We start from the raw sequence: 14,331 nt of genomic DNA, 5'->3' as shown, positions 1-14,331 counted from the left end.
CCAAATTAAGACCAGATTTTGGACAGATTTTGGCGAAAGTGAATCCTCTCGCTTCATCGCTTCCTCTCTGCCTCAACTCACCTGAGTGTCACGAGAAACATCAGCTGCTGTCCGCCTTGTCCCGTGTCCTTAGCAAAATACATCATCAACTGGAAATACTGGCATTATAACAGTCATGTCAATATTTGACAACAACCAAAATAACAATCACACAAACATTGTGTTATTATATCGGTTTATTACAGAATGATATATAAGCTAAAACCCCGTTATAAACCATGTGTAAGGTGTTAGCAAAATAACAATATGTTGCACCATAATGCACAGTGAACGTGTAAATGAGGCTGTTATTGCTAGCTCAAAGTGAATAGAATATAATAACTTTTCCCGGAATAGTCTTCGGCTGTGAGACAATAAATAGCCTAACGTTGCACAATAAATGAAACACAGCAAAACACACATGGCAGATATAAAGACAAGACTAAAGCCTACAACATCTAAACACAAAGACAATTGCACCCTCAATTTTCAAGAATGATCGTACTGAGCTATTATTGTTATTATTAGTATTAGGATTACTATTTCTATTATCCTACTACACATCCCAGTTCACCCTGTCACCCCACATTCTACAGATTTTGGATCCGATATTTATCAAGTTCAATTCCTGGGCGGGTCCCTTAACACAGCTGGATGAAAAACATCTGGATCTGCCTACACGGAACTCCAGCCAAAAGCCCCAAGCCCAACCAGTTGTTTGACTGAATACAGCTTCAATAAACTCACTACTCACATTCTCAAATACATAGAAAGATACAGTTCGACCACGACGTTTTGACCGGGTTTACATTTTTATGTTAAGATTATGGGGTGCTGGAGATTCTCGGCAGTGAATATTGTTCTTCTGTCTTTCTGTAAGTATTGTTTTATTCGTTACTCACTCCGTATTCACTTTTAAGTGTTCAGTGTCCATTGTTTCTTCAATTTCGTGAAGTTGTGAAGGGGGAGGAGGATCAAATGTTTATTCAAAGGAGGATCTGGCCGTGTAAAACAGACTCTCAAAATTACTCTATTTCTGAAATATGACAAGAAAACGTTTCTTCAGTGGAAAAGTGACCTAGGTGTTATTTTCTCAATATCAGATATGTGATGGAATAGCGGATTTAATGATAATAAACTGTCACGTTATATATTATTTCTTCCTTTCCCTTTGTTAATTTGTTTAAATCTATTTTTGTATTTACCTTAGCTATGCGATTCATTAAACCAGAAGTTTTACAACATTTGTATGTGCCTTAGCAGTTACTGTCCAACTAAAGGATTTCCTGGCAGTCAACTAAACTAAATCAATAGGAATAGTCCTCGGGAACCTCTGGAGGCACATAATCAAATTGAAATGACTGCATTGTAAAACCATGATCCAAGTCATCCAATCTGGTGAAAAACATTTATGACACTTTGACAGTCCTTTAGCTATGCCTGTTTGAATTATTATCAGCAGACTTTGAATGTTTAATAGAATTTCACTTGAAATCATGTATTGTTTACTTCGATGTTCAAAGGTTTGCCAATATTAACAGAATCTGAAGTAAACTAAACTAACTAACATTTGTCTCAAACAGTTTCCCGCAATAATTTCAGATTTGATTTGAATATGAAGTCAATAAGCTATAACAACAACTCACAAACATTAGGGTTATTTTATTTAAGGACATAAAAATAAACAACCCTGGCTTGATCACGACATCAATGTAACTGTGACAAGTTTATTAGACCCGGTCTCAGTAGTTGTGATCGTGAAAAAATACAATAGAACTGTGATGTGATTCGACCACATCAAAAAATGTTACTGCTGCCATCTGTAATTTCCAAACAGGAAATTGATTCTGAGACTCAATTATCCCTGCTGCATGCAAATAGGGGCACTTCTCCTCAAGGAATACAAGATTGGAAGCACTGATATAGATTGAGGAGGAGTTTGTAGCTCAAGTACACTCTGTAGGCATTGTTACTGTAGAAGAAGTGGGGAAACTCCTCACTTGACCCATTTTCAGTGTGTCCTTTTGAGGACTTAAAAAGTTGCACACTTACTGCTTACAAGTGATAATGAGAAATCAAAGGGACAAGATGTTGAGGAGGTGTTCGGAGGTCATGTAGCCTACTGTAAGTACTATAGAGGTAATGGTGTTCTACTCGCATCTTATGAAGATTACTCCTGGGCTATAGAAGCAACTTAAAACTCATTGATATTCATGATACAGAACTTAGTAAGAGTTGAGCAAGTCTTCTTGTGAATGATGTAACTTCTCACATTACCTATTTTCAGGGTTTGCCTTCTTGGGGACATAAGTTGCATACTTACTACTTACAAGTGATATTCGGTGATATGGAGGGAGCAAAGTGACACAGAGCACAATGAGTGCCATGACATGATGAGTTTTGTGTTGTGTTCTCTAGCCTGACCTTCCATTATCCCACATCAGCCCACAATGACAAGATTGTGATGACATAAGCAGGCAAAAATAAGATGGAAAAATGCCCCTTCTTCTCCTCCTACCCCCTCCTCTATGTGCCCAGCTTGCGATGGCCACTGGGGACACAAACGGACCCCTGTGTGTTCTGTTAACCCATATGTGTCCCAAATGGCACCCTATTCCGTATAGAGTACACAACATTTGACCAGAGCGCCATACACCCTGTTCAAAAGCAGTGCACTACATAGTGAATAGGGTGTCATTTAGGATAAAAATATTTTTCTACTTTGGCAAGGGTGGCATTGTACTCATGGAGGAGCAAAGAACGATTCAACCGATTCACAACAGATACGGTGGCTTTTCATTGTTGAGTATGAGAAAATAGCCTGTAGCTATAACAAGAGAGAATACTATGCCCTCAATTTTACCTCTGGCCACTCCTCTTAATTTAGTGGCTTATTCTCATCCTTTGACTAACCTTTAGGTTACAATAAGATGATTCACTTGGAATCATCTTATGTACAATGCACTCGGAAAGTATTCAGACACCTTTACTTTTTTGTTACGTTACAGCCTTATTCTAGCCTTCTAGGCAGAGTTCCTCTATCCAGTGTTCTTTTGTCCATCTTAATCTTTTCTTTTTATTGGCCAGTCTGAGATATGGATTTTTCTTTGCAACTCTACCTAGAAGGCCAGCATCCCGCCTCTTCACTGTTGACGTTGAGACTGGTGTTTTGCGGGTAATATTTCATGAAGCTACCAGGACTTGTGAGGCGTCTGTTTCTCAAACTAGACATCCTAATATACTTGTCCTCTTGCTCATTTGTGCACTGGGGCCTCCCACTCCTCTTTCTATTCTGGTTAGAGACAGTTTGCGCTGTTCTGTGAAGGGAGTAGTACACAGCGCTGTACGAGATCTTCCGTTTCTTGGATATTTCTCTCATGGAATAGCCTTCATTTCTCAGAACAATATTAGACTGACGAGTTTCAGAAGAAAGTGCTTTGTTTCTGGCCATTTTGAGCCTGTAATCAAACCCATAAATGCTGATGCTCCAGATACTCAACTAGTCTAAAGAAGGCCCATTTTATTGATTCTTTAATCAGATCAACAGTTTTCAGCTGTGCTAACATAATTGCAAAAGGGTTTTCTAATTATAAATTAGCCTTTTAAAATGATAAACTTGGATTAGCTAACACAACGTGCATTGGAACATAGGAGTGATGGTTGCTGATAATGGGCCTCTGCACGCCTATGTAGATATTCCATTAAAAATTAATAATCAGCCGGTTCCAGCTACAGTACAATAGTCATTAACAACATTAACAATGTCTACACTGTATTTCTGATCAATTTGATATTATTTTAATGAACAACAAAATGTGCTTTTCTTTCAAAAACAAGGACATTTCTAAGTGACCACAAACTTTTGAATGGTTGTGTATATTTTTTACATAAGTATTTAGATCCTTTACACAGTACTTTGTTGAAGCACCTTTGGCAGTGATTACAGCCTTGAGTCATCTTGGGTATGATGCTACAAGCTTGGCACAACTGGGGAGCTTCTCCCATTCTTCTCTGAAAATCCTCCCAAGCTCTGTCAGGTTGGATGTTCGATGATGTTCGATCAGGTTCAAGTCCGGGCTCTGGCTGAGCCACTCAAGGACATTCAAAGACTTATTCCGAAGCCACTCCTGCATTGTATTGGCTGTGTGCTTAGGGTCGTTGTCCTTTTGGAAGTTGAACGTTTGCCCCAATCTGAGGTCCTGAGCACTCTGGAGAAGGTTTTCATCAAGGATCTCTCGGTACTTTGCGCCATTTATCTTTCCCTCAATCCTGACTAGTCTCCTAGTTCCTGCCGCTAAAAAACATCTGCACAACATGATGCTGCCACCACCATGCTTCACCGTAGGGATGGTGCCAGGTTTCCTCCAGACGTGATTCTGGGCATTCAGGCCAAAGAGTTCAATCTTGGTTTCGTTAGACCAGAGAATCTTGTTTCTCATGGTCTGAGAGTCCATTAGGTGCCTTTTGGCAAACTCCAAGCGGGCTGTCATGTGCCTTTTACTGAGGAGTGGCTTCCGTCTGGCCACTCTACCATAAAGGCCTGATTGGTGGAGTGCTGCAGAGATGGTTGTCCTTTTTGAAGGTTCTTCCACCTCCACAAAGGAACTCTGGAGCTCTATCAGAGACACCTCCCTGACCAAGGCCCTTCTCCTCCAATTGCTCAGTTTGGCCGGGGGGCCAGCTCTAGGAAGAGTCTTGGTGGTTCCAAACTTCTTCCATTTAAGAGTGATGCACTGTCAACTGTGGGACCTCATATAGACAGGTGTGTCACTTTCCAAATCATGTCCAATCAATTGAATTTAGCACAGTGGACTCCAATCAAGTTGTAGAAACAGCTCAAGTATGATCAATGGAAACAGGATGCACCTGAGCTCAATTTTGAGTCTCAAAGCAAAGGGTCTGAATGCTTATGTAAATAAGTTATTTCTGTTGTTTTTTTATTACATTCGCAAAGATGTCTAAAAACTTGTTTTTGCTTTTTCATTATGGGGGTATTGTGTGTAGATTGATTAGGGGGAAAAATATGTTATACATTTTAGAATAAGGCTGTAATGTAACAAAATGTGTAAAAATCAAGGGTTCTGAATACTTTCTGAATGCACTGTATCTAATGCAATCTTCATATCTCATGTTTTTTTAATGTTATGATTATTGACACATTGATTGTGTTATGCTTGAGGTCCAGCTTTAAGACTGGACTAAATCACATCATTTGATTGTTAGAACTAATATCTGGTTGTGTAAAGTTTATTTACATTTGTTAAAACATTTCTTTTGTCATTTAGTAGACGCTCTTATCCAGAGCGCCTTACAGGAGCAATTAGGGTTAAGTATCTTACTCAAAGGCACGTCAACAGATTTTTCACCTAGTTGGCTTGGGGATTCAAACCAACAACCTTTTGGTTACTGGCCCAAAGCTCTTAACCACTAGATTTTTTATTTATTTAACCTTTATTTAACTAGGCAAGTCAGTTAAGAACAAATTCTTATTTACAATGATGGCCTACCAAAAGTCAAAGGCCTCCTGTGGGGACGAGGGCTTGGGATTAAAAATACTAAATAAATACAATATAAATATAGGACAAAACACACATCACAACAAGAGAGACAACACAACACTTCATAAAGAGGGACCTAAGACAACAACATAGCAAGGCAGCAACACATGACAACACTACATGGTAACAACACAACATAACAACAACATGGTAGCAGCACAAAACATGGTACAAACATTATTAGGCACAAACAACAACACAAAGGGCAAGACGGTAGAGACAACAATACATCACACAAAGCAGCCATAGCTGTCAGTAAGAGTGTCCATGATTGAGTCTTTAATTTAAGAGATTGAGATTAAACTGTCCAGTTTGAGTGTTTGTTGCAGCTTGTTCCAGTCGCTAGCTGCAGCAAATTGGAAACAGGAGCGACCCAGAGATGTGTGTGCTTTTGGGACCTTTAACAGAGTGTGACTGGCAGAACGGGTGTTGTGTGTGGAGGATGAGGGCTGCAGTAGAGATCTCAGATAGGGGGGAGTGAGGCCTAAGAGGGTTTTATAAATAAGCATCAATCAGTGGGTCTTGCGACAGATATACAGATATGACCAGTTTACAGAGGAGTATAGAGTGCAGCGATGTGTCCTATAAGGAGCATTGGTGGCAAATCTGATGGCCGAATGGTAAAGAACATCTAGCTGCTCAAGAGCACCCTTACCTACCAATCTATAAATGATGTCTCTGTAATCTAGCGTGGGTAGGATGGTCATCTGAATCAGAGTTAGTTTGGCAGCTGGGGTGAAAGAGGAGCGATTACGATAGAGGAAACCCTATTTATTGTTTAAGACTAGGCGGGATCGCTCAAAGGGATATATGTGCAGTAGCCCTAGGTAATGTAATTGTGCTATTGTCTATTTACTCAGGAAATGCTTTCCTTTTGAGTCCTGTGGAGTGGGATTTCAGCATGCTGCATTAATAATGGGGAGATTGGTTGGTGTGGAACGGACCAACTAATGGCCTGGTTTGGTTACTTTGCTCAATGTGGGGCTCAGCGAGTCTGTCACTTATACATTAAAACCAGCAGCATACCACCCTGCATACCACTGCTGGCTTGCTTCTGAAGCTAAGCAGGATTGGTTCTGGTCAGTTCCTGGATGGGAGACCAGATGCTGCTGGATGTGATGTTGGAGGGCCAGTAGGAGGCACTCTTTCCTCTGGTCTAAAAAAATATCCCAATTCCCCAGGGCAGTGATTGGGGACACTGCCCTGTGTAGGGTGCTGTCTTTTGGATGGGACGTTAAACGGGTGTCCTGACTCTCTGAGGTCATTAAAAATCCCATGGCACTTATTGTAAGAGTAGGGGTGTTAACCCCGGTGTCCTGGCTAAATTCCCAATCTGGCCCTCAAACCATCATGGTCACCTAATAATCCCCAGTTTACAATTGGCTCATTTAATCCCCCTCCTCTCCCAGGTCGTTGCTGCAAATGAGAATGTGTTCTCAGTCAACTTACCTGGTAAAATAAGGGATAAATAAAGAGTACACTGTTTGAACTAAGATTTTTCTAATGTAAAGCTAACTTTGCACAAACATGGACTTTACAACGACACCAGGACAGTTCTCTGTCCAAAAGGACAAAAGGAATGAGAGTGCAGATGAGAAAAATAAGAGCTTTGGGAGTTTTCTTGGTTTATTTACCCATATTAGGCAAACTAACTTGAACAATAGCAACATCACCATCAACACATAATGTAGAGGATGTTGCATGTTCTGGTGATGTCTTGAACATATCTTCTAAAAACAAGATCCAGACAGAATTCAATAAACATTTGAACCTACTGAGCTTAGACTACATTACATTTTTACAGAACTGATTCGAATAAAAATAAAATCACAGATCCTACCAATTACGATCTACCCATTTCAGACCAACTTGTATTGGGATGCCATTGTAGGGATTCTATTTCTATGGGTAAGCTGATAGGGAACCAGGGAGAGTTAGTTGAGACTTGAGGCTGAAACTGAAAACCAAATAAATGCAGCCAACATCCCTGGGCCTCCCGGTTGTAAGCATGCAGCAGAGCGGTTGGATTTCCCATAAGACACAAAGGGACCGAGCTTCAAACTTGGCTCAGGCGAAACTTCTGGCTTCAATTTATTTCTGGAGCAGTCACTGCTGATTTTAATTAGTTGAACGTTTGTGGAGGGTGCTTTTTTTTGTTGCTTACCCAGCCTTTTTAGTTGTATTTTTTTCTCTATTTTCTCCCCCCTCTCTTCCTTATTCTTTGTGTGTGTGTGTGTGTGTGTGTGTGTGTGTGTGTGTGTGTGTGTGTGTGTGTGTGTGTGTGTGTGTGTGTGTGTGTGTGTGTGTGTGTGTGTGTGTGTGTGTGTGTGTGTGTGTGTGTGTGTGTGTGTGTGTGTGTGTGTGTGTGTGTGTATTTTGATGGTTGGCATTGGCCAACATCTGGAAGCCTTTGTGTAATATGTGTACAGCCTCTTTTAATGTTTGCGTAGTTTTGTTAGATCACCATCCCTCCCGGAGTAATAAAAATCCCTCATCTGGCTTGAATCAGCCATTAATATTGTTGTTATGTGGAAACACAAGCAGGGAGGGAACGGCAGATAAGTTGTGTGGGAAGAAACACTCACTATGCCTTCTAGAGCCTGTGTCAAACCACAGCACCACAGCCAAACCAGGCCTGAGCCAAATACATATTCACTGTGTTTCATTTACAATCAAAAACTTATTTGAAAAAGGTTTGGAATCTATTATATACTTTGTACATAAGCAAAAATGTATAATAAAACATAAATATTTGGAATAAGAACCAGTTACTAGTAAAGCTTCCCTGTATGTCAATTGTCTCTACCAAGAGGTCTGGACCGTTATGGCAGAGGAATGGGAATGCTCTACTCTGGCTGTTCATGTTAGACCCACTGCTGGCGGGGAATAAATCATGCATTTCAGTGTCATGCAATTTGGTTTGGAAGCACCCTCAAACGCCTACAGTATGAGCCACAGAGTCAAATTGGGCCAATGTCTGCAGACCTTCACACATTATGGATATCCTATCCCAGCCCTTTGCTTATCTAGATAAACTAGGGTGCGTCCCAAATGGAATCCTATTCCATTTATAGTGCACTACTTTTGTCAGGTTTTGATCAGAACCCATAGGGCTGTGGTCAAAAGTAGTGCATTATCCAGAGAATAGGGTGTCATTTGGGATGCACCCCAGGGCTGTGCCTGCAACCTATCTGATGTGGCTTGTCACAATAAAAAGTGTGTGCTCTAAAATGCAGAACATTTGACAGATCGGTGTGATAACGATATGGTTTTGGAGATATATCAAAACTTGATTTGAAAGTTAACTTTGTCTTCTGAAGAATGTTGTGAAAACCTGTTTAGCCTTGGTTTATAGTCACAGAGCCATGTAAAGTTGTATAGCCTGGCCCTTTGGTTCTGTTTTGTGCCAGCAATTCTATCCGGAGCCAGAACTGCTTTCCTCTGATTATTGTGCGTGTGTGTATGTGCTTGCCTGCGCATGTGTATGCACTTACATGTGTGCATGTGTGTGTATTCCACAGGCCTTCCCATCCTCTCCTTCACACACATCAAGACCAGCCTGTGTAAGTGGTGTGACTACTCCAGCCCTATCTGTGAGGACAGTGTGTGTTACACCAACTGTTCCCTCTCCTCCTTCTGTAATCTGAGTGAAGAGATCTGCGTTGCTATATGGTAAGTGTGCAGGTTTCCTAAATTCAAGTTTATTTGAAATAGGCTATATAAAGAATGAGCCTCTCACATTAAAAGCAGCAAGAACGTTATGGACAAATACATACAGATATACATACAACAACTAGTAATGTTGATCTGGTTTAGCTTATAAGGGCGGCAGGTAGCCTAGTGGTTAGAGTGTTGGGCCAGTAACCGAAAAGTTGCTGGGTCGAATCCCTGAGCTGACAAGGTAAATGTTTCTTGTTCTCCCCCTGAACATGGCAGTTAACCCACTGTTCCCCGGTAGGCTGTCATTGTAAATAAGAATTTGTTCCTAACTGGCTTGTCTAGTTAAATTTAGAAAAACATATACAGTGGGGCAAAAAAGTATTTAGTCAGCCACCAATTGTGCAAGTTCTCCCACTTAAAAAGATGAGAGAGGCCTGTAATTTTCATCATAGATACACTTCAACTATGACAGACAGAATGAGAAAAAAAATCCAGAAAATCACATTGTAGGATTTTTTATGAATTTATTTGCAAATTATGGTGGAAAATAAGTATTTGGTCAATAACAAAAATGTATCTCAATACTTTGTTATATACCCTTTGTTGGCAATGACAGAGGTCAAACGTTTTCTGTAAGTCTTCACAAGGTTTTCACACACTGTTGCTGGTATTTTGGCCCATTCCTCCATGCAGATCTCCTCTAGAGCAGTGATGTTTTGGGGCTGTTGCTGGGCAACAGGGACTTTCAACTCCCTCCAAAGATTTTGTATGGGGTTGAGATCTGGAGACTGGCTAGGCCACTCCAGGACCTTGAAATGCTTCTTACGAAGCCACTCCTTTGTTGCCCGGGCGGTGTGTTTGGGATCATTGTCATGCTGAAAGACCCAGCCACATTTCATCTTCAATGCCCTTGCTGATGGAAGGAGGTTTTCACTCAAAATCTCACGATACATGGCCCCATTCATTCTTTCCTTTACACGTATCAGTCGTCCTGGTCCCTTTGCAGAAAAACAGCCCTAAAACATGATGTTTCCACCCCCATGCTTCACAGTAGCTATGGTGTTCTTTGGATGCAACTCAGCATTATTTGTCCTCCAAACACAACGAGTTGAGTTTTTACCAAAAAGTTATATTTTGGTTTCATCTGACCATATGACATTCTCCCAATCTTCTTCTGGATCATCCAAATACTCTCTAGCACACTTCAGATGGGCCTGGACATGTACTGGCTTAAGCAGGGGGACACGTCTGGCACTGCAGGATTTGAGTCCCTGGCGGCGTAGTGTGTTACTGATGGTAGGCTTTGTTACTTTGGTCCCAGCTCTCTGCAGGTCATTCACTAGGTCCCCCCATGTGGTTCTGGGATTTTTGCTCACCGTTCTTGTGATCATTTTGACCCCACAGGGTGAGATCTTGCGTGGAGCCCCAGATCGAGGGAGATTATCAGTGGTCTTGTATGTCTTCCATTTCCTAATAATTGCTCCCACAGTTGATTTCTTCAAACTAAGCTGCTCACCTATTGCAGATTCAGTCTTCCCAGCCTGGTGTAGGTCTACAATTTTGTTTCTGGTGTCCTTTGACAGCTCTTTGGTCTTGGCCATAGTGGAGTTTGGAGTGCGACTGTTTGAGGTTGTGGACAGGTGTCTTTTATACTGATAACAAGTTCAAACAGATGCCATTTAATACAGGTAACGAGTGGAGGACAAGAGGAGCCTCTTAAAGAAGAAGTTACAGGTCTGTGAGAGCCAGAAATCTTGCTTGTTTGTAGGTGACCAAATACTTATTTATTTAGCAAATAAATTCATTAAAATCCTACAATGTGATTTTCTGGATTTTTTTTCTCATTTTGTCTGTCATAGTTGAAGTGTAACTATGATGAAAATTACAGGCCTCTCTCGTCTTTTTAAGTTGGAGAACTTGCACAATTGGTGGCTGACTAAATACTTTTTTGCCCCCCTGTATATAGCTTCCCATTCAATGTATAATATATTTACACAATAAGGCCTGAGGAGGTGTGGTATATGGCCAATATACCACAGCTAAGGGCTGTTCTTATGCAACGTGGAGTGCCTACATACAGCCGTTAGCAGTGGTATATTGGTCATATACCACAATCACCCGAGGTGCCTTATTGCTTCTGTAAATGGTTACCAACGTAATTGGAGCAGTAAAAATACATTTTTCGTCAAACCTATGATATACGGTCTGATATACCACGGCTGTCAGCCAATCAACATTCAGGACTCGAACCACCCAGTTTGCTTTCCTATGTTTGCAATGAAGCGGACAAAGTCAATTGTGTCTCTATTTGATTGCTACTCTCAGTCTGGTATGCTGGAACCTGGTGGTCAAACCTCTACAGTAATAATAAATAAATAGTTTCCTATGGGCCCTGGTCAAAAGTAGTTCATGTTTTAGGGTATGCATACTTGGTCTTAGTTCCTGCCCTCATAGCCCCTCCTAGCCCAGGGTGGTTGTTTCTGTAGTCTATTGGCTGCTCCAATGGCACCCTATGGTCACTGGTCAACAGTGGTGCACAACATAGAGAATATGGTGCCATTTGGGATGCATACGGATTGAAAGAGATTGGTGTTATTGAGACTGGTGTTGTTGGCAGGCAGGATACAAAGCAGATTGGATTGACCATTTGTAAGATAAAAACTTCCAGTCCACTCAAACAAATCATGCATAACAATTCCACAAAAGTAAAAAGGCAACTTCCAGACCCATTTTCCTATTCTAAAATAGTTCAGCCATTTCCGTTTACTAGTTTGATAAATAACTTTTGTGTGTGTGTGTGTGTGTGCCTGCATGTGTGTGTGCCTGCGCGTATGTGTGGGCCTGCACACGTGTGTGTCCGTTTGCCTGCTCGCCTGCCTGCCTCTCTGCCTGTCTGCTTGCCTGTGTTTGTGGGTTTCCATGTGACCCAGGCGGAAGGACAACCAGAGTACGAGTGTGAAGACGTTATGCCACCAGCCTCAGCAGCCCCTGGAGAACATCATGTTGTCTAACTACTCCTCCAACGAGTGTGTGATGACTCCTCATCCTTCTGAGGACGGGGTCCTGTTCGTCTGTGGCTGCCTGGGAGAACACGAGTGCAACGATAAGCTCATATTCGACAAGGGCTCCAATGGTAAGAAGCTATTTTTTTTAACCCTGGAACCAAGCGTGGTGTACATGGTGCAACCAGACATTTCTTACATTGAAAAGTATTTTATTATGATTATTTAAGTATTTGACGATTAATTAGGATTATTTACAATTTAGTCTAAACATGTATAATGTACAGTGCCTTCAGAAAGTGTTCATACCCCTTGACTTATTCCACATTTTGTTACAGCCTGAATTCAAGATGGATTAAATATGATAATGTTTTCATCCATCTACACACAATTCCCCATAATGACAAAGTGAAAACATGTTTTTAGAAATGTTTGCATATTTGTTGAAAATTAAATACAGAAATATCTTATTCACATACAGTACCAGTCAAACGTTTGGACACACCTACTCATTCAAGGGTTTTTGTTCATTTTTTCTATTTTGTACATTGTAGAATAATAGCAAAGACATCAAAACTATGAACTAACACATATGGAATCATGTAGTAACCAAAAAAGTGTTAAACAAATCAAAATATATTTGAGATTTGAGATTTTTCAAAGTAGTCACCCTCTGCCTTGATGACAGCTGTGCACACTCTTGGCATTCTCCCAACCAGATTCATGAGGTAGTCACCTGGATTGCATTTCAATTAACAGGTGTGCCTGGTTAAACGTTATTTTGTGGAATTTCTTTCCTCCTTAATGCTTTTGAGACAATCAGTTGTGTGGTGACAAAGTAGGGGTGGTATACAGAATATAGTCCTATTTGGTAAAAGACCAAGTCCATATTTTGTATTTATTTTATTTATTTCACCAGGTAGGCCAGTTGAGAACAAGTTCTCATTTACAACTGTGACCTGGCCTAGATAAAGCAAGCAGTGCGACAAAAGCAACAACACAGAGTTACACATAAACAAACGCACAGTCAATAACACAATAGAAAAATCTATGTACAGTTGTGTGCAAATGTAGAAGAGTAGGGAGGTAAGGCCATAGAGGTGAAATAATCAGAATTTAGCATTAACACTGGAGTGATAGATGTGCAGATGATGATGTGCAAGTAGAGATACTGGGGTGCAAAAGAGCAAGAGGATAAATAACAATATGGGCATGAGATAGCAGGGTGAGCTATTTACAGATTGGCTGTGTACAGGTACAGTGATCGGTAAGCTGCTCTGACAGCTGATGCTTAAAGTTAGAGAGGGAGATATAAGACTCCAGCTTCAGTGATTTTTGCAATTCGTTACAGTCATTAGCAGCAGAGAACTAGAAGGAAAGGTGACCAAAGGAAGTGTTGGCTTTGGGGATGAACAGTGAAATATACCTGCTGGAGCGCGGGCAACGGGTGGGTATTGCTATGGTGACCTGTGAGCTGAGATAAGGCGGGGCTTTACCTAGCAAAGACTTATAGATGACCTGGAGCCAGCGGGTTTGGCGACGAATATGTAGTGAGGGCCAGCCAACGAGAGCATACAGGTCGCAGTGGTGGGTAGTATATGGGGCTTTGGTGACAAAACAGATGGCACTGTGATAGACTACATCCAGTTTGCTGAGTAGAGTGCTGGAGGCTATTTTGTAAATGACATCGCTGAAGTCGAGGATAGGTAGGATAGTCAGTTTTACGAGGGTATGTTTGGAAGCATGAGTGAAGGAGGCTTTGCTGCGAAATAGGAAGCCGATTTTAAATTTAATTTTGGATTGGAGATGCTTAATGTGATTCTAGAAGGAGAGTTTACAGTCTAACCAGACACAGACACCTAGGTATTTGTAGTTGTCCACATATTCTGAGTCAGAACCGTCCAGAGTAGTGATGCTATTCGGGCAGGCGGGTGGGGGCAGCAATCGGTTAAAGAGCATGCATTTAGTTTTACTAGCATTTAAAAGCGGTTGGAGGCCACGGAAGTAGAGTTGTATGGCATTGAAGCTCGTTTGGAGGGTTGTTGTCCAAAGAAGGCACCCCATAGAGACTG

The 14,331-nt window shown here is 41.1% G+C and overlaps 1 protein-coding gene across 2 annotated transcripts in view; it reads left to right on the top strand.

The window, feature by feature from the left end:
* Positions 1 to 711: 711 nt before the first annotated feature.
* Positions 712 to 14,331, top strand: part of LOC115129607 (TGF-beta receptor type-2-like) — a 31,157-nt gene continuing 17,537 nt past the window's right edge. Inside the window, exons 1-3 of one of the 2 annotated variants that reach the window (XM_065018437.1) lie at positions 712 to 914; positions 9,119 to 9,269; positions 12,188 to 12,390. In XM_065018437.1, the coding sequence (XP_064874509.1) occupies positions 866 to 914; positions 9,119 to 9,269; positions 12,188 to 12,390 (403 nt within the window). In that variant the 5' untranslated portion in view covers positions 712 to 865. The remainder of the gene's footprint in view (positions 915 to 9,118; positions 9,270 to 12,187; positions 12,391 to 14,331) is intronic. The other variant, XM_029660159.2, reaches the window with a different exon arrangement.

The sequence above is a fragment of the Oncorhynchus nerka genome, linkage group LG1 (genome assembly GCF_034236695.1).
Source record: "Oncorhynchus nerka isolate Pitt River linkage group LG1, Oner_Uvic_2.0, whole genome shotgun sequence".
Taxonomy (NCBI): domain Eukaryota; kingdom Metazoa; phylum Chordata; class Actinopteri; order Salmoniformes; family Salmonidae; genus Oncorhynchus; species Oncorhynchus nerka.
This window is presented reverse-complemented; position numbering and strand designations above follow the sequence as displayed.